General features: G+C 44.4%; 1 protein-coding gene and 1 long non-coding RNA gene across 3 annotated transcripts in view; one reads left to right on the top strand and one right to left on the bottom strand.

Moving 5' to 3' along the window:
- Positions 1 to 3,687, bottom strand: part of HK2 (hexokinase 2) — a 68,041-nt gene extending 64,354 nt beyond the window's left edge. For both annotated transcript variants that reach the window (XM_015094476.3, XM_060413925.1), the window contains exon 1: positions 3,175 to 3,687. In XM_015094476.3, coding sequence (XP_014949962.2) covers positions 3,175 to 3,237 — 63 coding nt within the window. In that variant the 5' untranslated portion in view covers positions 3,238 to 3,687. The remainder of the gene's footprint in view (positions 1 to 3,174) is intronic.
- LOC121819072 (uncharacterized) lies at positions 1,094 to 24,829 on the top strand. The gene is made up of 4 exons (XR_009600175.1): positions 1,094 to 1,317; positions 18,078 to 18,234; positions 18,578 to 18,621; positions 19,315 to 24,829. It is a non-coding gene; the product is annotated as an uncharacterized LOC121819072 (long non-coding RNA).
- Positions 24,830 to 25,992: the final 1,163 nt, after the last annotated feature.

Here is a 25,992-nt window from a genome sequence, read left to right as displayed (position 1 = left end):
TTCCCCATCTATTTGCCATGAAGTGATGGGACTGGATGCCATGATCTTAGTTTTCTGAATGTTGAGTTTTAAGCCAACATTTTCACTCTCATCTTTTTTCTCCAACTTTTTTACTGCTCACCTAATCTGGGAGACTGAACAACAGACTGGTTCCAAACAGGGAAAGGAGTACGTCAAGGCTGTATATTGTCACCCTGCTTATTTAATTTATATGCAGAGTACATCATGAGAAACCCTGGGCTGGTAGAAGCACAAGCTGGAATCAAGATTGCCGGGAGAAATATCAATAACCTTAGATATACAGATGACACCACCCTTATGGCAGAAACTGAGGAACTAAAAAGCCTCTTGATGAAAGTGAAAGAGGAGAGTACTTTAGGGCCACTTCACGAGAAGAGCTGACTCATTGGAAAAGACCCTGATGCTGGGAGGGATTGGGGGCAGGAGGAAAACGGGACGACAGAGGATGAGATGGTTGGACGGCATCACCTACTCGATGGACATGAGTTTGGGTAAACTCTGGGAGTTGGTGATGGACACGGAGGCCTGGCGTGCTGCGATTCATGGGGTCGCAAAGAAGTCAGACACAACTGAGAGACTGAACTGAACTGAACTGAACTGAAACTCCAGCTTCCGCAACTGCTGAGTTAAGGCCTGACTCAATTCTGCCCCCACTGGTAATTTAGAGGAAATACACCCAAGCGTCCCTGAGGCACTTCACTCGCTGAAAGGTAGCTGCAAGTGCAGAGAATCTCACAATAAAGAACTTTTTACGTTGTTGTGCTTAATCATCACAACTTCCTAAACTGGAGAAACTAGACGTTTATCACTCTTGTTTTACAAATTAAAAAAAAAAAAGGTTGGCGGTCCAAAGAACCACAGTGACTTGCTCAGGGTCCTGTGGTTAATAAACCACAAAACAGAGATTAGAACTCATTTCTACATAACCTGGGTAATTCTCTTTACAACCTGGGACTAAAGGGATGACCACTCCCCATTCCAGGCCAGTAAGGTTCCAGTCCTAGCTTTCATCCTCTCGCTTGGGGGAGGGCAAATTTGTGGACCTAGGTTCCATCCTCTGAACAAGGAGTGAGTAAATTTAGAAGTCCTGGGGCAATACTTCACCCAAATGAGAAGACAGCCTCTGAATTAATAACCCTCCAGCTTAAAGGAAATCAACCTTGAATATTCATCAAAAGGCAGGCTGCTGAACCTGAAGCTCCAACACCTTTGGCCACCTGATGCAGAGTCAACTCATCAGCAAGACCCTGATGCTGGGAAAGTCTAAAGGCAAAAGCGGTGGCAGAGAATGAGACGGTAAGATAGCATCACCAATTCGTGCATGCTTAGTTGTTCAGTCGTGTCCAACTCTGCTACCCCATGGACTGTAGCCCATGAGGTTACAACCAGGCTCCTCTGTCCATGAAATTTTCCAGGTAAGAATACTGGAGCAGGTTACCATTTCCTCCTCCAGGGGGTCTTCCCGACTCAGGTAATTTAGTGGAATTACCTAAATTTAGAGAAATCACGCATCTTTTGCGTCTCCCGCAGTGGCAGGCATATTCTTTACCACTGAGCCCCCTGGGAAGCCCCAGCATCACCAACTTAATGGACATGAATTTGAGCAAACTCTGGGAGACAGTGAAGGACAGAGGAGCCTGGCATCCTGAAGTTGCAGAGTCGGACACGACAACAGCAAGCTTTGAATTCTAGGACTTGCCAAGAAATGACAGTCTTCCACAAGGGTTAACTCACTTCTTGGGCAAATAAGCCGAAAGCTAAGGTCCTGCCTCTGACAGACAGGTACTCAACTAAACGAGATGCCGTCTGCTCCCTATTCCAGTTTGAGGCTGGGAAACTTCGTGTTATATTGGAATTCATCTGCCACGGCTCTGAAAACACTGTGACGGCAACCCACCATCCTCTCCTTCGCTCTCAGGATCAACCAGAAAGAGAGTATGAGCAGGTCGTCCCACAGAAAGATAATGTCAAAACATTTTCCCCAAAATGTGTTCCCACTAAGACAGAAATTTCAAGTATGTAATTGAGCAACGTTCCGTCATTGACTCACAGATCTGGACACCCTCCACCCCCGCCCACCCCTTCGTCTCAAATCCTAGCTGAGGCCCAGGGCAGGAGCCAATCCCGCAATCTCGAGCATTTCAGAAACTCAATTCTCCCCCAGAGAGCGCCTGGGGCCCTGGCTAGCCCCACCCCCACTCCATACCCAGAGGCACAGAGAGCGAGGCTCCCCGGCGTAAAAGATCTGGCCCGAAAAAGAGCTCGGATCTGAGGGCACTGCTGAGAGAGAAAGTGGGCAGACTGGTCGAGGCCTACAACTGAAAAAGGCTCGTTTCCAGCAAGACAAAAATCCCCAGGAAGACGGCAAAGGAACGAGGGGGTTGTGGAGTTGGTCCTCTTGGAGAAACTTTTGGGAACATCAAAAGTAATATCCAAAGTCCGGCCCCCATTTGGAGGCAGGACCGGGGGTGGGATACTCGAGGCGGGGCGGTCCGGGGCCAAACGCTAGGGAGGAGGGGAGGAGGGGGTGGACGGCCCTAGCGGAGCCTCGGTTCCGGGCGCCTCAGTTCCGGAAAAGGGGCGCGGCGGGCGAAGTTCCTCTGCCCATTTCCCAGCTTCTTCCCGTGTGGTCTTTTCCCACGAGGCCGTGAGGAACGCTAGAGGGACTCGTAGGTCCCCGAAATGCCGTCTTTTAGCGCTGGAGGAGCCCAGGCAGCCGAGTCTGCTCCCCCGACCCCGCCACGATTCTCCCCACGTGCTCCGGCCGGAACACAGGCTGCGAACGGGGGGTTCCTCCCACGTGGAACCAGCAGTCACAGACTACGTGCAGGGTGGCCCGCCCCTCCAGGGGCGGGGGGTGGGGGGAAGCGCGAGCGCGAGTGCGCTCGGGAGAGCAGAGAGGCAGAGGCGCGCGGTGCACGAGCCCCGGAGCCTCGCAGGCGCGCACACGCCTGCCGGTGCCTAGCGGACGTGGCTCCTCCAGCCCAGGGCTTTTCCCCGCCGTCCTGGTATTTTCCGCGTCCGCGGCCCAGAATGGGGAGAAAGCGGGTCCCCGCACGGTCTAAGAGGAGATTCCTAGTCGGCCGGGACCCCGGAGAGAGAGCCGCGTACAAAGTAAGGTTCTCAGAGGCGAGCCAGGCGCCCCTTGCTTACCTTCTGCACTTGGTCGTGGTTGAGCTCCGTAAAGAAGTAGGCGAGCAGATGTGAGGCAATCATCCTGCCAACTCCCGACGGAACAGAGCTGGGAAACCGAGGCCGGAGCGCGTGCGGGGTAGGAGAGTGCGGCGATCGGACCGCTTTGTACCTGGACTTGGCGGCCCAGCCGGGATTGGTGAGTCCGGGAGGCACACAAAGAAAGCACACGATGGCGCGCCCGGCTGGAGGGTTTCGGGTCTCTAAAAACAGGTTTTGGTAGTCGCAACTGCTGAAAGACCAAGAATCACTCCAGGCGACGTGTTGGGATGTCCCAGTGTCAAAGTACTAACTTCAGCCACAAGATCACTAAGGCTCAACTTGAGAAAGAATCGAAGTCCGGCTTCACTAGGGCGACCGGAACTCTCTGGCTCATACGTGGGCTGCGTTCGCCCGCGGATCTTCTCGGCTAGGTGTCACGGCGGTGCTAGCGGCGGGCTGGGACTCCTGTGCTGGAGTTTCGTGCAACAATGTGGCTTATTGAGGGATTGCCGGCTCGCGGGCCGCCGGGTCAGTGACGCGCGCACGCCCATTGGCTGCGCGGGGAGGGTGTGTGCGCCTACGGGCCGCCCCCCGCCGCGGCGCAGCCAGTCGGAGCTTACGGCCCGCGGGCGCGGCCGCTCAGACACGGAGTGGGCCAGCTGAAGGGGCGCGCCTGGGGCTGGGGGCGGGGCCAGGAGCCGAGGATGAGACGTGTGGTCCGTGGCAAGAGGCTGCGGCGGAAAGGCGCATGAGCCAACGCCGCGTCAGGCTCAGCTATGGGTGGGGGGTGCATGATCACAGACCCGGGGTGTGGGGTGACTGGAAAGACGGGTCAGCGGACCTGCACACGCCCTGGGCGGGGAGAAAGACACTGTCTGGCATCTCGGGGTCATGTGAGGGGCCCCTGCTACCCGGTCACATTTCTGAAGCATCTTAGTTCTCACCTATTGTGGCTCCAGGCGTCCGCGCAACGCTGATGCAAAGTTAGCCGCCACAACTACTGCTTTACTTTATGCCAAGCTTCACAAAATTGAATGGATGTGAGTTTTACTGACCTTGTTTTACAGATGAGGATACAGAGCCCTTAAGAAACTTGCCCAAGTTCTTACAGTTAGTGAGTGGCAGATAAAGGAAGGAACCCACGTCCTCTGACTTTGAGGCCCTATTCTTTTCCCAATTAGTTACCCCATCCTGCCATTCTAAGAGCCAGAAAGTGGAAAGCAGAAAAGAACTTTTGTCTGCAACTGTGGGACTGATGCGTGAGTGAAACTGGGTGGGTGGTAAGTGTGTAACCAAATGACCCTGGCCATGTGTGGAGTGGGGTGGCTTAGGGATTCTGAGACAAATAGGAGCCACAGCTAATGTCCAGCATCAAACTTTTTTTTCCTTTTTCTAGAAATTTTATTGAAATATATTTGATTTACCATGTTGTGTACATTTCTGCTGTATGGCAAAGTGATGCTGTTATACATGTATATTCTTTTTCCTATTCTTTTCCATTATGCTTTATCACAAGATATTGAATACAGTTCCCTGTGTTATACAGTTGGACTTCATTGTTTATCCATACTATATATAACAGTCTGCATCTGCTAATCCTGAACTCCCAATACTTCCCTCCCCTTGCCCTCCTGCTTAGCAACCACAAGTCTATTCTTTTATCTGTGAGTCTGTTTCTGTTTCATTTGTCTCATATTTCAGCTTCCACATATAAGTGATATTAGATGGTATTTGTGATATTAGATGGTATTGATCTTTTTCTCTCTCTCTTTCTCTTTCTGACTTATTTCACTTAGTATGATAATCTCTAGGTCTATCCATGTTACTGCAAATGGCATTATTTCATTCTTTTTAAGGCTGAGTAATCCATTATATACACATACCATGTCTTCTTTATCCATTCATTTGTAGATGGGTGTTTAAATTGTTTCCATATTTGGGCTGTTGTAAATAGGGGTGCATGTATCTTTTCGAACCACAGTTTTGTCTGGGTATGTGCCCAGGAGTGGGACTGCTGGGTCATATGCTGGCACCAGACTTTGATTCATGCTGGAAGCCACCAAGAGTGACTACAGCCTATGGGAGATCAGTGATTGTGGAGAACAGCAAGCCTGAGGTTGGAAAGATCACAGAGGAGGAAAGATGAGGGTTTGCAGTGTTCTGCTGAGGAGTTTGTCCTTCTCTGATAAACAGGGGAGTGCTATCTGCAATCTATAATAATAATAAAACAGAAGTATTAAATGTTCATTCTTGGGAAATAAGAATATACAAACATATACAAATATACAAATTTCTGCATGCAAATATACAGAAAAAGCAAAAACATCGATGATCTAGCCTCTCAGCAAAACTTCTCAGAAGCTATGTACTCTTGCCAACTAACTACACGTTCTCACCCTTCCCTCCCTATACTCCAGTCAGGCTCAGGTCCAAAACTGTTTTGGTCATCATCACCACAATGACGTACATATTGTCAAATCCTCTGTTCCTATCTCTTTTTTTTTTATCATTTAAAATGTTTTATTGACATGTATTTGATTTGTGGGCTTCCCTGGTGGCTCAGTGGTAAAGAGTCTGCCTGCCAGTGGAGGAGATATGGGTTCAATCCCTGGGTCAGGAAGATCCTCTGGAGAAGGAAATGGCAACCCTCTCCGGTATTCTTGCCTGGGAAATCCCATGGGCAGTGGAGCCTGGTGGGCTGCAGTCCGTGGAGTCACAAAGAGTTGGCTATGACTTAGCAACTAAACAACAGCAGCACAATAGATTTACAGTGCCGTGTTAGTTTCCAGGGTACAGCACAGTGGCTCTATATGTACATGTATGTGCTGCTGCTGCTGCTGCTAAGTCACTTCAGTCGTGTCTGACTCTGTGCGACCCCATGGACTGCAGCCTACCAGGCTCCTCCGTCCATGGGCTTTTCCAGGCAAGAGTACTGGAGTAGGGTGCCATTGCCTTCTCCCTATATATATGTATATAGATATACATACATATCTATAAAACTATTGTGTATATATTCAATTCTATATATATATGTATATTTTTCAGATTCTTTAATAGGTTATTCCAAAATATGGAGTATTTGGAATACTGTGCCATACAGTAGGTCCTTGGTTATCCAGTCCTATCTCTTTTATACCCTTGTCTTACTGCCCCTCTCAGGGATGTTGGGCACAACTGACCAAATCCCTCATCTGGACACATCTTCCTCTGCTGAGCCAGGGAAGCTTTACCTTTCTGGTTTCCCTCGAACCTCACTCCAGGTTCCTTAGCCCCCACTTTCTCTACTGGTAAATGCTGGCCTATTCAAGGGCTGTCCTTCACCCTCTTCTGTGGTCTAGTGTCACTCTCTCCCTGGTGTTCCCTGCCAGCCCCATGACTATTATATCATTTATGTGCTGATGACTCACTAATGTAGATCTGCCGTGAGGCCCTCTCCCGGAGTTCCAGATGAATTTCTCCAACTGCCATTTGTCATCTCCCAGTGAAGTGACTAGCATCTCTCATCTAACATGTCCAAAGCCGAACTCAACTTGTCTTTTCAAATCTCTTCCTCTCCCAGTTGTCTCAGCATATTGCATCATCATCCGCCCTAAATCATCCTTGATTCCTTGCTAACTACTCACCTTCATCTACAGCCAATCTGTCAGCGAGCAGTCAATCCGACCCATAGCCAAGCCACCAACAACTCAGCCAGAGCCACTATCAACGTTTTCCTGCCTTGCTCCCTGCTCCCATTCATGCCTCTCTCCACCCAAGCCCTAAAGTCAGTTCTTCACTCAGGGGCCAAAGTGACCTATAAAATACAAACCATTCTGTGTACTGTGAACTACAAGAAGGCAAGATCTGTACCTGTGTTGTTTTCTCATGTCCACAGGGCCTAGAACAGTGCCTGTCACATGATAGGCATGTAATAAATATTTGACAAATGAATACAAAAAATTTAGAGATAACCATTGTCCACATTTTGTATAACAATTCACACACCCAACATCTCTCACCAGACTGCAATAGTCTCATAACTGGGTTTCCCTCTTTAGATATAGAAATGCCACAGATAAATAGGTTTAGCCATCCAACAGAGATTCTTAGAGACGTGATGTGACCTTATTTGCTTTTTTAGAGCAATAATTGCCCTCCATGTGGATACAGGGGAAGGAGGTCAGAGACCAGAGGCAGAACGAAAGCTGTAAGATAGCATGAGGACCTGAACCAAGGTAAAGGTAGGTTACGGAGTCAGGCAATAAGGTTAGGTGTTTTGAAGACTGAGGTAGTATTGATGGCTTTGGTGAGGAGTGGGAGATGAAGAGGAGGATGCCTGCTGCCTAGAAATACTGTCCAGTAGTACAGTGTTACAAAACCTTTTGGCCTCAGGCAGGTGGGACCACACCCAGTCAGCCAGTCAGTCAGTCAGTTCAGTTGCTCAGTCGTGTCCAGCTCTTTGCAACCCCATGGACTGCAGCACACCAGGCCTCCCTGTCCATCACCAACTCCTGGAGCTTGCTCAAACTCATGTCCATCGAGTCGGTGATGCCATCCAACCAACTCATCCTCTGTCGTCCCCTTCAGTCTTTCCCAGCATCAGGGTCTTTTCCAGTTCTTCCCATCAGATGGCCAAATTATTGCAGTTTCAGCTTCAGCATCAGTCCTTCCAGTGAATATTAGGGCTGATTTCCTTAAAGATGGACTGGTTGGATCTCCTTGCAGTCCAAGAGACTCTCAAGAGTCTTCTCCAACACCACAGTTCAAAAGCATCAGTTCTTCCGTACTCAGCTTTCTTTATAGTTCAACTGTCACATCCATACGTGACTACTGGGAAAACCATTACTTTGACTAGACAGACCTTTGTTGGCAAAGTAATATCTCTGCTTTTAATATGCTGTCTAGGTTGGTCATAGCTTTTCTTCCAAGGAGCAAGCGTCTTTAATTTCATGGCTGCAGTCACCGTCTGCCCAGTAGGTCATGTCATCTATGATTCTTTCTCCACACAGTAATTGTAGAGCCTCTTCCCCACACCCCTCTTTGGTCCCATTTCATGTGGACCAGATAACAAGGTACTTCAAGTGCCTGTTATCTCACAAAGCTCCCAATCCTGGGAGGTGGTTGGAGTGGGTATTGGTACAAGCCCCCCACATACATGACAAAATAAAGAGTATTGCTCACTCCAGGCCAGGACTTAAATCTTCGACTTTTCTGGCTCCAGACTCTACACCTGGAATTTATTATTGATTGATCCTCAGATCCCACCCCCGCACACAAACACACAAATGTTGAGGAGTCATGACACATCCATGTAATTTACATTCCATAACCCAAAGAGAAATAAATCAGCAAATACATTTTAAACAAACCCTTGCTTTGTTCAGGACAGTCTGTTCAGTGCTGAGAGAAATACAAAAGACTTCTTAGCCCTGAGGGATTAACTGTTCAAAGATATAAAAACATTATTACAGAATGGAAAAGTCTATCACTAAGAGCAAAATGGGCTTCCCTCAGAGCTCAGTTGGTAAAGAATCCGCCTGCAGTGCAGGAGACCCCGATTTGATTCCTGGGTTGGGAAGATCCTCTGAAGAAGGGATAGGCTACCTACTCCAGTATTCTTGGGCTTCCCTTGTGGCTCAGCTGGTAAAGAATCTGCCTGCAATGCGGGAGACCTGGATTCAATCCCTGGGTCGGGAAGATTACCCTGGAGAAGGGAGAGGCTACCCACTCCAGTATTCTGGCTTGGAGAATTTAATGGACTGTATGGTCCATGGGATAGCCAAGAGTCAGACATGACTGAGTGACCTTCACTTTCACTTTCAAGAGCAAAACGTGTGTGTTTGTATGTGATGGAGTTTTGGAGGAGGAAGAGACAGAGCAATAGGCCAAAGTCAGCCAAGGCATGTCTGAAAGATTCAATGCCAGCTTTTACACAAGGCTGCCTCTTGCCTCACACAGGGCTGAACTGAGCCTGACCTGAGCCTGACCATTAGGCTTCAGGGAGCTGCCCTGGGAAGAGGCCACTTTGGCAAGAGGCTACTCTATTTGCCAAATATTCCTTTTACTAGTTGGGATTTATCAAGTTTGCAACTCATTGTGAGTGATGGGATTACTTAGAGAATTTTAAGACTGAGAGCCGGCCTGCCCTGAATATAAATGTTTAGGACTACTTACATTGTGTTGTCTTTAATGTTGGGCCCTAATGATATGCATAAATTTCTTATGTTTCATAGTTCAATTGTAATGTATGAATTTGAGAGATTGGGGAAAAGAGTCATTTAAAAGCAGTTACAATTTAAAAATTGAAGCCACAGGGTTCACAATAATCTAATTTTATCTGTCACAGTTGCAAACTGAACACCATCAAGCTAACTTAAGCAGAAAAAGAGTTTATTGAAGAATCTGTAGTCCCTTTCAGGATCTTCAGGAGGACCAGAGAATCAAATTCAGAGGCTAGCCAGCTAAGTATAATGTACAAATTATACCATCAAACTCTGCTGGTGAATATGCTATTACTGTGGCTACCGGGCTCAGGCCTCTTTGCCCAACACCTGATGTTAACCATAGGGTTTTACAGCTGGTATATGGCGCAGCCACCTTTGATGATTAGACATCTATCTGTCAGCATCCTTGCTAGAAGGAATTTTGCATGACACCCCTTTCTTTATGGTATTTGCCTCTGAACTGACATCTTACAAGTGATTGCCAGAACCTGAGCCACATATTAATGCCCTAGATTCAAGGGAAGCTGGGGAAACGGGCCCACAGTGTCAGGAGTCACAACTTGGAGAAGTCCTAAATTAAGAAGGGTGTTCAAAGGGGCTGGGCAGGCCCAAAGCTTGGCAACACATTCACCACACCCAATAGTCACTAAATGTGGAGCATTGCAAAGTTTAAAACAATCTACAGATTCAATGCAATCCCTATCAAATACCAATGGCATTTTTCACAGAAATAGAATGAAAAATTCTAAAAGTTTCTAAAATTCTAAAACTATGGAAACGCAAAAGACCTTAAGTAACCAAAGTGATCCTGAGAAAGAACAAAACTGGAGGTATCACACTCCCTGATTTCAAACTGTACCACAAGCTACAGCAGTCCTCAAAATAGTATGGTGCTGGCACAGAAATAGAACATAGATCAATGGAATAGAATAGAGAGCCCAGACATAAACCCATGAGGTGGCCAAAGTATTGGAGCTTCAGCTTTAGCATCAGTCCTTCCAATGAACACTCAAGACTGATCTCCTTTAGGATGGACTGGTTGGATCTCCTTGCAATCCAAGGGACTCTCAAGAGTCATCTCCAACACCACAGTTCAAAAGCATCAATTCTTCGGCGCTCAGCTTTCTTCACAGTCCAACTCTCACATCCATACATGACCACTGGAAAAACCATAGCTTTGACTAGACGGACCTTTGTTGGCGAAGTAATGTCTCTACTTTTTAATATGCTGTCTAGGTTGGTCATAACTTTTCTTCCAAAGAGTAAGCATCTTTTAATTTCATGGCTGCAATCACCATCTGCAGTGATTTTGGAGCCCCAGAAAAGTAAACTCTGACATTGTTTCCACTGTTTCCCCATCTATTTCCCAGGAAGTGATGGGACCAGATGCCATGATCTTCGTTTTCTGAATGTTGAGCTTTAAGCCAACTTTTTCACTCTCCTCTTTCACTTTCATTAAGAGGCTTTTTAGTTCCTCTTCACTTTCTGCCATAAGGGTGGTGTCATCTGAATATCTGAGGTTATTGATATTTCTCCCGGCAATGTTGATTCCAGCTTGTGCTTCTTCCAGCCCAGCGTTTCTCATGATGTACTCTGCATAGAAGTTAAGCAGGATGACAGTATATAGCTTTAACGTACTCCTTTTCCTATTTGGAACCAGTCTGTTGTTCCATGTCCAGTTCTAACTGTTGCTTCCTGACCTGCATACAGGTTTCTCAAGAGGCAGGTCAGGTGGTCTGGTATTCCCATCTCTTTCAGAATTTTCCACAGTGTATTGTGATCCACACAGTCAAAGGCTTTGGCATAGTCAATAAAGCAGAAATAGATGTTTCTCTGGAACTCTGTTGTTTTTTTGATGATCCAGTGGATGTTGGCAATTTGATCTCTGGTTCCTCTGCCTTTTCTAAAACCAGCTTGAACATCTGGAATTTTACAGTTCACATATTGCTGAAGCCTGGCTTGGAGAATTTTGAGCATTACTAGCCTGTGAGATGAGTGCAATTGTGTGGTAGTTTAAGCATTCTTTGGCATTGCCTTTCTTTGGGATTGGAATGAAAATTGACTTTTTCCAGTCCTGTGGCCACTGCTGAGTTTTCCAAATTTGCTGGTGCACCAGCTGCAACGAACCACGCAGAAGCATGGCCGAGACGGGCTACCCCTCTCCCAAGGTCAGGGGCAGCGACCAAGAGTGCTGGGCTGCGACAGCACAGGAGCGGCCTAGAGGAGCTACCACACATCCGAGGTCAGGGGCAGCGGCAGAAAGGAGCTCCACGTTCAAGGTCAGGAGGGGCAGCCGTGAGGAGATACCCCTCGTCCAAGGTCCACAGATATAGTCAATGTCAACAGTAAATGGGGAAAAGACCACTATGAAGTATTGCCAGAAAGCCCTCCTGCAGTGCCATTCTAAATGTGAGGGCTATTGTGTCTGATCCCCTCATCCTGAAGGCCACGGGGTTTTATCCCCCAGTTTGCCTGAGAAGAGCACGGCAGCATGCTGAAACTGACATGGGAGCACTGTGTGGTCTCAAGCCTTTCTGAGCTCTGCCTTTCTCATCTGCAAAGTGGAGATCATGAGACACAATATGCGAAGACTTCAGAATTCGTGGTGGATCTTGAATACCAGTTACCTAAGCACATCACTCATAATATCAAGTTTTCTATCTGATAAGAACTCAGTGATAAAAGAAAATTTCACATGTCAGAAACAGCAAGTGCCAAGTCTTGGAGTCATGGAAAGGATTGGTTTGTTCTGAATGGCATGCAATGCTCTGGTCTAGAGAACAGATTTCAGTGGGGATTGGCAGGAGGGAAGCTGGGCAGGTAGGCAAGGAAGGCTCAGACAAGAAGGAAGGAATAGAATCCCGTCAGCACTCAAAAGCATAGCGCTAAGGCTGGAAGCAATGTGGAGGACAGATTGGTGGGAAGTAAGACCAGAGTCCTGGGGAAAGATGCTGAATGCCACTACTAGGCTTATGACAGAAGACAAAGATGTGAAATTAGTGAGAAAAGCATGAAGTAGCCCAAACAGGACATGATCAGTGATTGAATGTGAGGGATGGAGACAGGAAAAACTCTTAAGACAGTGATTCTCAGCCTTGGACTGCTCTTGGAAAGACTGGTGACTGTGTAAAGAGCTTCTTCAAATTAACAAGAAAATGAAATCAAGAACGCTTAGGTAAAGGATGCAAACAAGTTCATGGGAAAGGAACAAATGACTATTTGGCGTTTGAAAAGATGATTAACATCACTCAGAGTAGTGACATGCAAATTTTAAATATATTGTTGTACCATTTTTTCACCCATCAGTTCAGTAGAAATCAAATAATGAGAACACCCCTTACCACAGGGACAGAGGTACTCTTTCTTTTTTGGGGGGAGGGGAGCGGCGTGGACCGCAGCATGAGGGATTGTGGTTCCCCGACCAGGGATCAAACCCAAACCCCCTGCATTGGAAGCACAGAATCTTAACTACTGGACTAGCGGGGAAGTCTAGGAGGTGCTCTTTCTTGCAGCACATTTGCTGACATGGGAACACAGCCTCCATGAGGTCAGTTTAACACAGTCCCTCAATTACAAGCACTCCTACCCACTGATCTTGAGATCCCATTTTTCTTACAGACATAACTACATATGCATGTAAGTTTGTACATTCGGGCATAATTTGTCATAGTAAGGCCGGGACCAACCTGAGCCCTATCAGTTGTGGACTGGCTCAGTTCAGCTCAATTCAGTCGCTCAGTCGTGTCCACTCTTTGCGACCCCATGAATCGCAGCACGCCAGGCCTCCCTGTCCATCACCAACTCCTGGAATTCACTCAGACTCACGTCCATCAAGTCAGTGATGCCATCCAGCCATCTCATCCTCTGCCGTCCCCTTCTCCTCCTGCCCCCAATCCCTCCCAGCATCAAAGTCTTTTCCAATGAGTCAACTCTTCACATGAGGTGGCCAAAGTACTGGAGTTTCAGCTTTAGCATCATTCCTTCCAAAGAAATCCCAGGGCTGATCTCCTTCAGAATGGACTGGTTGGATCTCCTTGCAGTCCAAGGGACTCTCAAGAGTCTTCTCCAACACCACAGTTCAAAAGCATCAATTCTTCGGTGCTCAGCTTTCTTCACAGTCCAACTCTCACATCCATACATGACTACTGGAAAAGTGGACTGGTTAGGTAAATTAATGGAGAAGGAAATGGCAACCCACTCCAGGACTCTTGCCTGGAAAATTCCATGGACTGAGGAGCCTGGTAGGCTACAGTCCATGGGGTCACAAGGAGTCGGACACGACTGAGCAACTTCACTTTCACTTTCACTAGGTAAATTAAAGCACATCCGTACAATGGAATTACTTAGTCATCACATAATAAAAAACAAAGAGGTTAGGTATTAATATCAAATGATCTATGAGATACAGTTAAGTCAAAAACTCAAGATATAGAGCAGTATACGTACAAAATTATCATTAGTGTATAAAAAAGAACCAAATATAAACATATACCTGTGTAGTACAGTCATAAACTTTCCTCTAGGTAGAGGACCTGGATAACTGGGAGACAGGCATGGGAGAGAAACTGTATTGTATAGTCTTTGTGTGTGTTTGTGTAGTCCTTTGCACCAGGTGCAAGAATTATCTATTCACACACACACAAAGATAGAAATAAGAAACGTACCTATGAGTGTAAAGGCAGCACAATAGAACGGAAATCACTTGGGGTTAGACACCTGAATCCACCAACTGTGAAGTTTCAGGTTTTAAAAAAAATGATGCTCAGCCCACACAGCAGTCCAATTATATAAGAAGCTTGCGGGGACGGGGGAGGGAACCCAGGCATCAACATTTTTTAAAGTTCCATGAGTGATTCCAATGTGCAACCAAAAAAAAAAAAAAGCATGGTATAAGCAAACCTGGGTGTTTTGGCTTCAGTGCTGCAGAATCAGCTGAGCCTGCATCAGTCTTGGCATTGAAATCTGACTCCTCCACTCACTAAGCACAGCTTGACCCATTTGCACTTCTCTGATCTTTATATCTGTTCCTGATCCAGCATCATCTAGTCCTTATCTTTGTAGCTGCCTTATCCCTGTCCTCTAGACAGCAGGAGCTCAGTTTATTTATAAACTTGCCAAAAATCCAAGTAAACTTCCTAACGTCCTAATCGCTTCAATGACGGGAAATGTGGTGGTGGTTTAGTCACTAAGTCATGTCTGATTCTTTGCCACCCCATGGACTGTAGCCCACCAGGCTCCTCTGTCCATGGGATTTCCCAGGCAAGAGTACTGGAGTGGGTTTCCATTATGGGAAATCTATCCCTTTTAATTATGAAGGCAACTGTCCCAGCAGGAATGAGGAAGGGCCCTGCCTCTCTCTGTGCCACTCTCCCCTGATGACTTCAGTTCAGATGATTTCAGGTGCAAGGAACAAAACACTCTGGCTCTAACAATAAAAATACTTGTTTCTAATAAAAATCTGCCTGGTGGTGGGCTGGGCTCCAGGCTGGGTGCGTCAGGGCTCTTGCCCCACTTCCGGGAGAATCTCTTGGTTTTGCCTTTCTCTCTGAGTTTGCTTCGTCTTCCTGCTACAACATATCCAGATTCCATCCACAAACTACAAAATCCAGAGAAAGAGAAAGGACTTGTCTCCTCCTGGGTCTCTTTCTTATAAGGGAATAAAACATATCCTGAAACTCCCCAGTAGCCTTCTTTTCCCTTAATTTCATTAGTCAAATTGCCATATACTCATTCTAAACTCAGTTATCTTGAAAGAAGAGTAAGATTATCACGGCTGATTTACATCAGTGGTTCTCTACTATGGGGGTGATTTTGCCTCCTAGCAGACATTTGACAATATCTGAAGACATTTTGGGTTGTTTCAGCTAGGATTGGAAATACTACTAGCAAAGATGCTGCCCAACATCCTGTAATCACACAAAAGTCCCCACAACAAAGAATTATCCAATCCAATATGTCAAGAGTACCAAGACTGAGACACTGGGCTTAGATCAATCAGGGCCCATCCCTGGAGCTGATGACAGGGTTACCTTCCCCTAGTCATTTGGTGGATCCCAAACAATATCAGGTTTCTTAGGGAAAAGAATGGATGTGATAGGCAGCCAACAATGTCCCCTATATGACTGCTTCAAAGGTCTTGGGATCCAGCATCTGCTTCCTTCAAAGTAATCCAAACAGGAAATTTATAAACTGATGGCCTAATCACAACAGATTATATAGATCTGTAGTCCCAGAAGCCAGAAAGGCTAACATTTGTGATTTAATATTTATATTTTTGCGGAACTAGTAGGCTGGCACTCAAAATAGCCACAGGACCCTTGCACATTGGTCAATCCAAGAACATTAAAACTTTGCTTCTCTAAATCATATGAGAGAAGACAGTGTGATATCACTTGATAGGATTTTAGCTATTAGAGAAAACGTGTGGCTGGCTGCTCCCACTCGCCACACTGGTTGGTGTCTCAAGGAGACATGGGAGTTCAGGGAGTCGAGATTAAAGTATCAGCTAAAACATCCAGAACAATACATCACTGTTCTTTGTTTTTTAGCTGAGACAGTTATTTATCCAGTATCTCTTGGGCCTGAAAACAAAACCATTAATTACAAAGACCAACCTTTTAGGACACAGAGCAGGGTTGATATACCATCCTGGAAACTGTGTGTGTCTGTGTAGATTTCTGATTACTAAACCTCTGGAAATATCTTGAGAACTAACTCATGCCTACAGAATGGGCACATGCTTCTGGCGTCATCAGGACTCAGCCACCACCAGTGCATGGCGGCTGTTTTCCACGTCATCATGACTCTCTCCCAGAGCTCTGTTCTGTAACTTCCTTTTATTAAACCTAAAACTTCATCCACCCCATGGCTCACATCCCCACAAATTAGAGTCACTCTCTGTGGTAGTCATTAATTCTAGTCACAAAATAGTTTTAGTTCTCCAAGATCATGGTAGGATTGCATAACCTCATCCCTTTAAATTTAGATGTGATCAGGTGACTTGCTTTCAGTTCAGTTCAGTTCAGTCCCTCAGTCGTGTCCAACTCTTTGGACCCCCTGAATCCCAGCACGCCAGGCCTCCCTGTCCATCACCAACTCCCGGAGTTCACTCAGACTCGCGTCCATCAAGTCAGTGATGCCATCCAGCCATCTCATCCTCTGTCATCCCCTTCTCCTCCTACCCCCAATCCCTCCCAGCATCAGAGTCTTTTGCAATGAGTCAACTCTTCGCATGAGGTGGCCAAAGTACTGGAGTTTCAGCTTTAGCATCATTCCTTCCAAAGAAATCCCAGGGTTGATCTTCAGAATGGACTGGTTGAATCTCCTTGCAGTCCAAGGAACTCTCAAGAGTCTTCTCCAACATCACAGTTCAAAAGCATCAATTCTTCGGCGCTCAGCCTTCTTCACAGTCCTTCTCTCACATCCATACATGACCACTGGGAAAACCATAGCCTTGACTAGACAGACCTTAGTCGGCAAAGTAATGCATCTGCTTTTGAATATGCTATCTAGGTTGATCATAACTTTTCTTCCAAGGAGTAAGCGTCTTTTAATTTCATGGCTGCAGTCACCATCTGCAGTGATTTTGGAGCCCAAAAAAATAAAGTCTGACACTGTTTCAACTGTTTCCCCATCTATTTCCCATGAAGTGATGGCACTGGATGCCATGATCTTTGTTTTCTGAATGTTGAGCTTTAAGCCAACTTTTTCACTCTCCTCTTTCACTTTCATCAAGAGGCTTTTAGTTCCTCTTCACTTTCTGCCATAAGGGTGATGTCATCTGCATAGCTGAGGTGATTGATATTTCTCCTGGCAATCTTGATTCCAGCTTGTGTTTCTTCCAGCCCAGCGTTTCTCATGATGTACTCTGCGTATAAGTTAAATAAGCAGGGTGACAATATATAGCCTTGACGTACTCCTTTTCCTATTTGAAACCAGTCTGTTGTTCCATGTCCAGTTCTAACTGTTGCTTCCTGACTTGCATACAGATTTCTCAAGAGGCAGGTACGGGGGTCTGGTATTCCCATCTCTTGAAGAATTTTCCACAGTTGATTGTGATCCACATAGTCAAAGGCTTTGACATAGTCAATAAAGCAGAAATAGATATTTTTCTGGAACTCTCTTGCTTTTCCATGATCCAGCGGATGTTGGCAATTTGATCTCTAGTTCCTCTGCCTTTTCTAAAACCAGCTTGAACATCAGGAAGTTCTCAGTTCACGTATTGCTGAAGCCCGACTTGGAGAATTTTGAGCATTACTTTACTAGCATGTGAGATGAGAGCAACTGTGCGGTAGTTTGAGCATTCTTTGGCATTGCCTTTCTTTGGGATTGGAATGAAAACTGACCTTTTCCAGTCCTGTGGCCACTGCTGAGTTTTCCAAACTTGCTTTGGTCAATGAAAAATTCAGCAAGTGTACACCAAATATTGAACTTTGGCTGTATCATAGAAACATAAAGACAGCTTCTGTCAACCTGGATCCCTAAGTGAAGATGACATGAAACAGAGGTAATGTCAACCTGTAATGTTGGGGTTAGGGAGTGTAACCTGCTTTATCCTGACTGATACTGTTCCCCAAATATTGGCTTCCCTCCAGCCGTTTCCTCCTACACCTTTTCCATGGATTACTCCCAAGTTTGCTGTCCTCCACCTAATTTTCTACCCCTCTTTTCATATCTCAGTATCTACAGTGTGCCTTGTGGAGCCCCATTTTGTACCAGGAAATTCTCCTGCATCCTCAACTTCCCAACAGAATGCGTCCTTTACTGCTGGACCTTACCTGAATCCTAGCTGTCTTCTAGAGGCGTCTCTTCCCACACACTTCAGACCTGAGGGTGGGTAAGTGACACTGAAATTCCCATGGCTGGCGATGGCTCTGTCTTTGAGTAAAAGTCCCACACCATTAAGACTCATGGCCTCCTGCTGGGTCACCCCCAGTCTTTCATTTTATTGACATCCTTCCCTTTTGGGCTCCTAGTCTTCTTATCTTCTCCACGTCCTGCAGAATTCTGGGAGACTTCAACGGTCCTAAGGACAACTACCAAACACCCGGGCCTCATAGCTTCCAGACCTCATAGTTTCCAGTCCTTACCAAATCCAGTGACCTCTATCTTCTTTGTATTCTGATCACTTTCTCTGAGGCTACATCCTGAACCCTCTCAAACTTGTTTCCCTTCTGCAGTAAAAGCTATGAGGACCGCCACAGATGGACAAGGAAATGGCTCAGTAAGTTGAGTTGTACTGGATCCTAAGCAACATTCCTCTTCCCAAACTATATCCTAGAGCAGAGGTTCTCAAATTTTAATGATTTCCTCCCATTACCTGTGTGTCTTGTTAAAAGGCAGACTCTATTAAGCAGGTCTGGCGTGAGACCTGAGATTCTGCATTTCTAACAAGCTCCCAGGTGATAGCCATGCTGGTTCATGGCCCTTACTTTGAGTCACAAGGAGCTAAGTGTCCATGAGACCTGGCTGCCCTGTTCTTTCTATTCTTCCTATGAGAAAAGCTCACCAGTGCCTCTTTGAGTTCTAATCAGCCCCTGTATAACCTGCCCCCCAAAATGGAGACCTGTCTTAAGGGCTCCAGTGAACTGCCTGGAGTTTCACATTTTGACTTTTAATGTGTTGTTGTTTTAATATTTATTTATTTTTAATTGCTGATTGGTTTACAATGGTGGTTTGATTTCTGTCATACATCAGCATGGATTAATCATAGGTGTACATATGTCCCCTCCCTCTTGAATCTCCCTCCTACCTTCTGCTCTTTCCCCTACCTGGGTTATAAGGAGCCTGGGTTTGAGTTCCCTGAGTCATACAGCAAATTCCCACTGGCTCTCTATTTACATATGTTAGTGTATATGAGTCCATGCTACTCTCTCCATTTATCTCACCCTCTCCTTCTCCCCCATCCTTACCCCAGTGTTCATTGCAGCAAGACTTGGAAGCAACCTAGATGTCCATCAACAGATGAATGGATAAAGAAGCTGTGGTATGTATATACAATGGAATACTACTCAACCATAAAAAGGAATGCATTTCAGTCAGTTCTAATGGGGTGGATGAACCTAGAGCCTATTATACAGGGTGAAGTAAGTCAGAAAGAGAAAAAGAGATATCATATATTAACTCATATACGTGGAATCTAGAAGGATGATACTGATGAATTTATGTGCAGAGCAGCAATGGAGATGCAGATATAGAGAACAGATTTATGACTTTTAATTTTTAAAAAAATCTCAAATGATTCACAATTCTTCAATGCATAGCATACTCACATCAGCTCATGAAAAGTCCCATTACTTGCAGTTTATTTCTTTTCATTTTCACTTTTTAAACCCTTCCATCTTGGTACTTGCACCTTTCTTCTCCCCAGCTTTTGTCGTAGGCCATCACTCTAGTACGTTTGCTATAGGTCATTAAATACGCATGCATTCAACCTTGGAAGGTGAGTTGTGTATGCTTATGTTTTTAAACTACATAAATGATGTGCACTTTACAAAGAAAAAAGCTCGAGATCTTCCTGGGAGATCTTGCTGTGGGCTTTTCCTGCTGAGGTGGCTGGGATTCGTGTTCCCCTTATTTATATGGGAAACGAATGACCCCCTTATTATGTGAATCAGCTCCAGAGAATCTCTATTTCTTGTGACCAAAATAACTCAAGGAGCACCCTACCTCACAGGGAGGTTGGGAGCTTAACGGAGAGCAGGATGTGGTGTCTAGACATCCCTAACCCATTGCTCCTTAAGTGTCAGACCCTCTCTTGTTGTAGCTGGCAAAGAGCTAGATGGTGAATGATTTAGGCCACGATTAAGAATTGTCTCCATATGGCCTAGTTAGCTTTGCTGTAAATCAGCAACGCCCCTAACACTAGCCTAAAATACTGTTGTAACCTCTTTGACATAATAATAGAAGTTATAGAGTTTAAATCATGATTAGACAGACCAGAGATAGATCCAGAAACAGATCCACAGACTAATAAGTTAAAGGTGGTTTTTCAAGTTGGTGAGGAAAGGATGGATTAACTAATATATAAATGGTGTTGGAACATCAGGGTGATGATCAGTGAAGAAAAATTAATTTGGATTCTTAGCTTAGTGCTTACAACAAAATTAATTCCAGATAAAACAAACATTTATATGTTTAAAAATTATTAGAAAATATTGTGGGAAAAATTTTGCAGTAACCTCCAGTTAAACCTTTTCTAAGCATCACACAAAACCCAGATGCCTTAAAAGAAAGATGAATTTAGCTACATTAAAAAAATTTTAATTCCTCAAGTCAAACTTGCCATACACAAACTTCTTTAAAAATCAGTAAGAAGTGCATTATCTTATTTGAAAAATGGGAAAGAATATGAAGAGTTCATAGAAAAGAAAACATAAATGCTCTAAATATATGGAAACATAGTTGAGATCACTTATAATTAAAAAAATGCAAATTAGAGTTACAATGATGATACACTTTTCAGATCAAATCAATTGACAACTTTGAAAGATTTTAGAAACGATACTAACAAAGACGTATGGGGACAGGCACTCTTGTAAATTACTTCAGACAGCAATTTGACATTATATCAAATTAAAAATGAACATACCCTTTGACTTCTAGGAAAGTATTCACTAATATATTTGAATATGTATGAAAGTATACATCATGTTATTAATGCAAATTATGATTTGCCTAAATAAGGGAATACTATAAAGAGCTATAAAAAGTTGCAAAGATTTTGGATTATTTACAGAACATGTTCAGAGTACAAAAAAAGCTGCAGAACAATGTAAGAGTGCGGGGATGGGGAGGGAGTGAAAATACATGTATATTTATAAGCACATAGAAGATCTCCAGAAGGTTATACCAGAACTTCACAGAGAAGAAGTAGGGGCAGTGTGAGCCGGAGAGGGAGACTTAACATTCTGTGTTTACCTTTTCACACCCACTGAACTTTATATCATGCACATCATTATAAAATGTAATTAAAATTTTAAATGATAAATTATCAAATGCTACCCATTTTTTCAGCAGAAACTTTAATGTCCATTGAGTTATGATGTCCATTGACTGTAGATACAAAGAAACAGGAAAGGAAGTTTAAAAAGGAAGTAGAAAAAAAGAAATCAAAATTTTAAAAAAATGTTTTTAAGGAAGTAGAAAGAGACTATAGAGAGGGTTCTGTTTTTTTTCTGGGATTTGGTTTCTCTAGGCATTTAGTGAGAAAGTAATACCTGCTTTTTTAAATCCACAAGAGCGTATGGAATAGCTCTCTCTCCCTGATCAGAGACAGCTACAATGTAGCCTTAGAGAGTGGGTGTCAGGTCACAAAGCTGACATCCTGTTGGTGAAAGCAGTGTTGGCCAGTAAGGGCAAGCAAGAGGTGGGGGCCCTCCAGCCAAGACTGTCAGCAAGCCCTGAGGGAAGCACTCAGCACAGCAGTCATCCGCAAGGAAAGGGCCAGAATGTTCCTGCAATGCAGGGGCCAAAAAGAGAGGGCAGCCTTCTGGGTATGGAGCACACCAAAAAGATAAATAAATAGTAAAGGCAGAACACAGCAGCTTGACGGGACAGAGATATCAGGGTACAGAATGGAGGTGTAAGAGGAGGAGAAAAGGCAGATTCTGCATGGCTGAATGATCTGCTGCTGTCATCTTGAAATTCTTAATAACTTTATCTTTGTGTTTAATTCCTACATTACAGGTTGACATTACCTCTGTTTCATGTCATCTTCACTTAGGGATCCAGGTTGAAAGAAGCTGTCTCTGTGTTTCCATGATAAAGCCAATGTTCAATTTTTGGTGTACACTTGCTGAATTTTTCATTGACCAAAGCAAGTCACCTGATGACATCTAAATTTAAAGGGATGAGGTTATGTAATCCTACCATGATCTTGGAGAACTAAAACTACTTTGTGACTAGAACTAATGACTACCACAGAGAGTGACTCTAATTTGTGGGGATGTGAGCCATGGGGTGGATGAAGTTTTAGGTTTAATAACAGTAAGTTACAGAACAGAGCTCTGGGAGAGAGTCATGTTGACGTGGAAAACAGCCGCCACGCACTGGTGGTGGCTGAGTCCTGATGACGCCAGAAGCGTGTGCCCATTCTGTAGGCATGAGTTAGTTCTCAAGATATTTCCAGAGGTTTAGTAATCAGAAATCTACACAGACACACACAGTTTCCAGGATGGTATATCAACCCTGCTCTGTATCCTAAAAGGTTGGTCTTTGTAATTAATGGTTTTGTTTTCAGGCCCAAGAGATATTGGATAAATAACTGTCTCAGCTAAAATACAAAGAACGGGGATATACCCATGTCTCTTCATTTGTATCTGGTGATCATCGCAAGCGACAAGGCCTAGTGTTGTGCAGGTTGAGTTCACATTCAGCGTCATAATGGTATGTTAGTACTTATCCCCATTTAGAGAATGATCAGTACGCATTCTAAGAGCTTTGACAGATAGGACTCTCAGAGAAGGACCCGGCATGTCACATCCTCATGCTTCTAGTTCCCTTGGTATCGGAGTCGTGCTGCCCCTGAATTCTTCATCACCCAGACTGTAAGACCCTGTCCCCCTTACCCTGTCGGCTTTCATTCATTCAGCCATCCCTTCGACAGGAATTTATTGAGTACCTGCTATATCAAGCACTGTATTAAGCCCACAGAGACAGTGGTTATCATGTCAAATATGATTTCTACCTTCATGGAACTTACCCCCTTCTCCAGACAGAGAAACAGTGAAAACCGAGATATGTATAGAATACAAATTATGATACATGCTATGAGGGAAGAGTGTGGTGCTCTGTGACTGAGAAGCCGACAGCCCGTTCTGAACTGGGTGATAATGAAAGAGGGCTGCCTGGGTGCACAGCCTCAGCAGACGTTGCATAATGTGCATGGCATCTCAGATGCCACCAGGCAGAGTGGAGCCAAAGAGCCTTCCAGGAGGGGGAACAGAGATCAAAGGCAACAGAACAGGAAACAGTTTGGCAAGGACAAGTCCCTGTGGGAAGTACAGAGCAGGGGCAGCATGAAGGACGGGGTGTGAGATGAGGCTCTGGACGGCTACAAGAGGAAATTTTGTCCGAGTTCTACGGGGTACTAAGCAAGCGAGTGACATGATTCAACATATGGGGTTGGCCAAAAGGTTTCTTCAGTTTTTAAGTAAAAATGAAAGACAAATTTTTCATTTTCACTAGGAACTTTATTAAACAAGTTCACTATTTTGTTCCACTACTTTCTGCCATCTTCAAGCAACTTCATAATTCCATCTTCCCATAACTTTTTCTTTTTGACCAAAGAACTATTCCAGGTACCTTTTAGTCTTCCAGGGAATTGAAATTTTTTCCATCAAGAAAAATTTGTAAAGACAGAAACAAAGGGAAACCTGAAGGGGCAATGGCAGAGGAATCAGAACTCCCCAGCCAAGCTGTGACAGCTTTTGTGTGGTCATCAAATAAACATGTAGTCTTGCATTATCCTGACGGAAGATTGTGCATTTGCTGTTGACCAATTCTGGATTCAGCCTCCACTTTAGCCCTCTAGCCTCAAAGGAGGCTGAGGATCTACCTTCCTTTAGAGCACTGGTCTGGGCTGTTGCTGTAACTCACCATCATCTGAAGCTGACAGAGTGAGAACCTCCATTCCGGTGAGATTGTAAAGTGTCCAGACCAGTGACTTAGAAAGACATTCCAGCTGTGAAGATTACTCTCTCCAACTACATCATAAAATCTTCCATCAGGGTGTATTGCTCTGTTTTACAACTCTTTTCTGCCAAGTTCTATATGCAATTTTATTTCTCTCAAACTTGAAAAAAATCTTAAGAAATGTTTTGAACATTCCTTATACATCTCTTAATTATAAGTTCAGGATTTGAGTCTAAGTAAATAAAACTGATCAAGTCTTACCATATTTAAAGCTAACAAGGACCTGAGAGTTTGAAGTAAGACGAAACAAAGTAGCTTGAGGAAGTGATCAGAGAAGGATCATTTGAACTTCCCTTTAGGAGACAACTTCAGATACACAGTGGTCAAAAGAACATCAGTGATAGAAGGTTTGACCTTTTGGGTCAATGGGAAAAGTCACCTGTGTATTATAGGTGCGATGGGAGAAAGAGTAATACAATGGGAGAAAGAGATATAAGTGAAGGGAAATTAATCACCCCATTAGCTGATCATTATCAGAGGCTTGTCCTGTTAGGGGACAAGTCTAAAACATTCTCTGGCATCTCTGCGTATCTTGGGATCAGAGCTCTACTTCCCTTTATTCCAGCTATCTTTTCAAGGATGTCTCTATAGCAAACAGCCTTGAAGACAGAGATGGCGTCTCCCTCCAGAGCATGAGGCAAATTTGTTTACTGTCCAGTATGATCAAGATAGTGTCTCCCTAAAGGGAACATTTGTATGTTGTTGGTAAATAAAGGTAGCCACTATGAAAAACAGAATGGAGTTTCCTTTTTAAAAAAGCTTAAAATAGAGCTACCTCAATTCAGCCCAGCGATTCCACTACTGGGTATACATCTGGGAAAAAAAGGAAAACTCTAATTTGCAAAGATATGGGCACCCCAGCATTCACAGCAGCACTATTTACAATAGCCAAGATACAGAAATAACCAAAGTGTCCATTAACAGATGATTGGCTTAAGATGTGATGTATATATACATATAGTGGAATATCACTCAGGCTTTAAAAAGAATGCAATATTGCCTTTTGCAGCAACATGGATGGTCCCAGAGAATATCCTACTTAGTTGAAGTAAGCCAGACAGACAAATGATATCACTTATATGTGGGATCTGAAAATATACAAATAAATCCACATACACAGAAACAGGCTCATAGACACAGAAAACAACTTATGGTTACCAAAGGGGAGAGGGAGGGAGGGAAAATTAAGAGTATGGGATTAACAGATACAAATCACCATACATAAAATAGGTGAGCAACAAGGATATTTTGTATGACACAGGGAATTATGTTCAATATCTTGCAATAAAGTACAATGGACCAGTTTGAAAAAAAATAATTGAATCACTTTGCTGTCCACTTGAAAATAACACAATATTGTAAATTAACTATACTTCAACACAATTTTTTTTAAATTTAAAAAATAAAAAAAAAATATTGTCTCTCTTTGGGACAAAGTTCAGGCAGGCTTGCTATTCATTATAAAAGATCGTTGTGTCTGACTATTTGTAACCCCATGGGCTATATCCTGCCAAGCTCCTCTGTCCATGCAATTCTCCTGGCAAGAATACTGAAGTGTGTTGCCATTTCCTCCTCCAGGGGATCTCCTCACCCATGGATTGAACCCACATCTCTTGCATTGTAGGCAGATGCTTTACTGCTGAACCACCGGGAAAGCCCCATAAGAGATCCAAGTTCCCCAAACTTGGGGTTCCTCTGTTAAAATGTACCCACTACATGCGCAGACATTGCTTTGAAGGCATTGCTTGGCTTTTTCATGTCATCCTGTGGAAACTGGGTTTTGATTGAAGGCGAAGGTGAAGTCGCTCAGTTGTGTCCGACTCTTTGCGACCCCGTGGACTGTAGCCTACCAGGCTTATCCTTCCATGGGATTCTCCAGGCAAGAATACTGGAGTGGGTT

The sequence above is a fragment of the Ovis aries genome, chromosome 3 (genome assembly GCF_016772045.2).
Source record: "Ovis aries strain OAR_USU_Benz2616 breed Rambouillet chromosome 3, ARS-UI_Ramb_v3.0, whole genome shotgun sequence".
NCBI lineage: Eukaryota > Metazoa > Chordata > Mammalia > Artiodactyla > Bovidae > Ovis > Ovis aries.
Note: the sequence above shows the minus strand (reverse complement) of the source record. Positions and strands in the feature narration are given on the sequence as shown.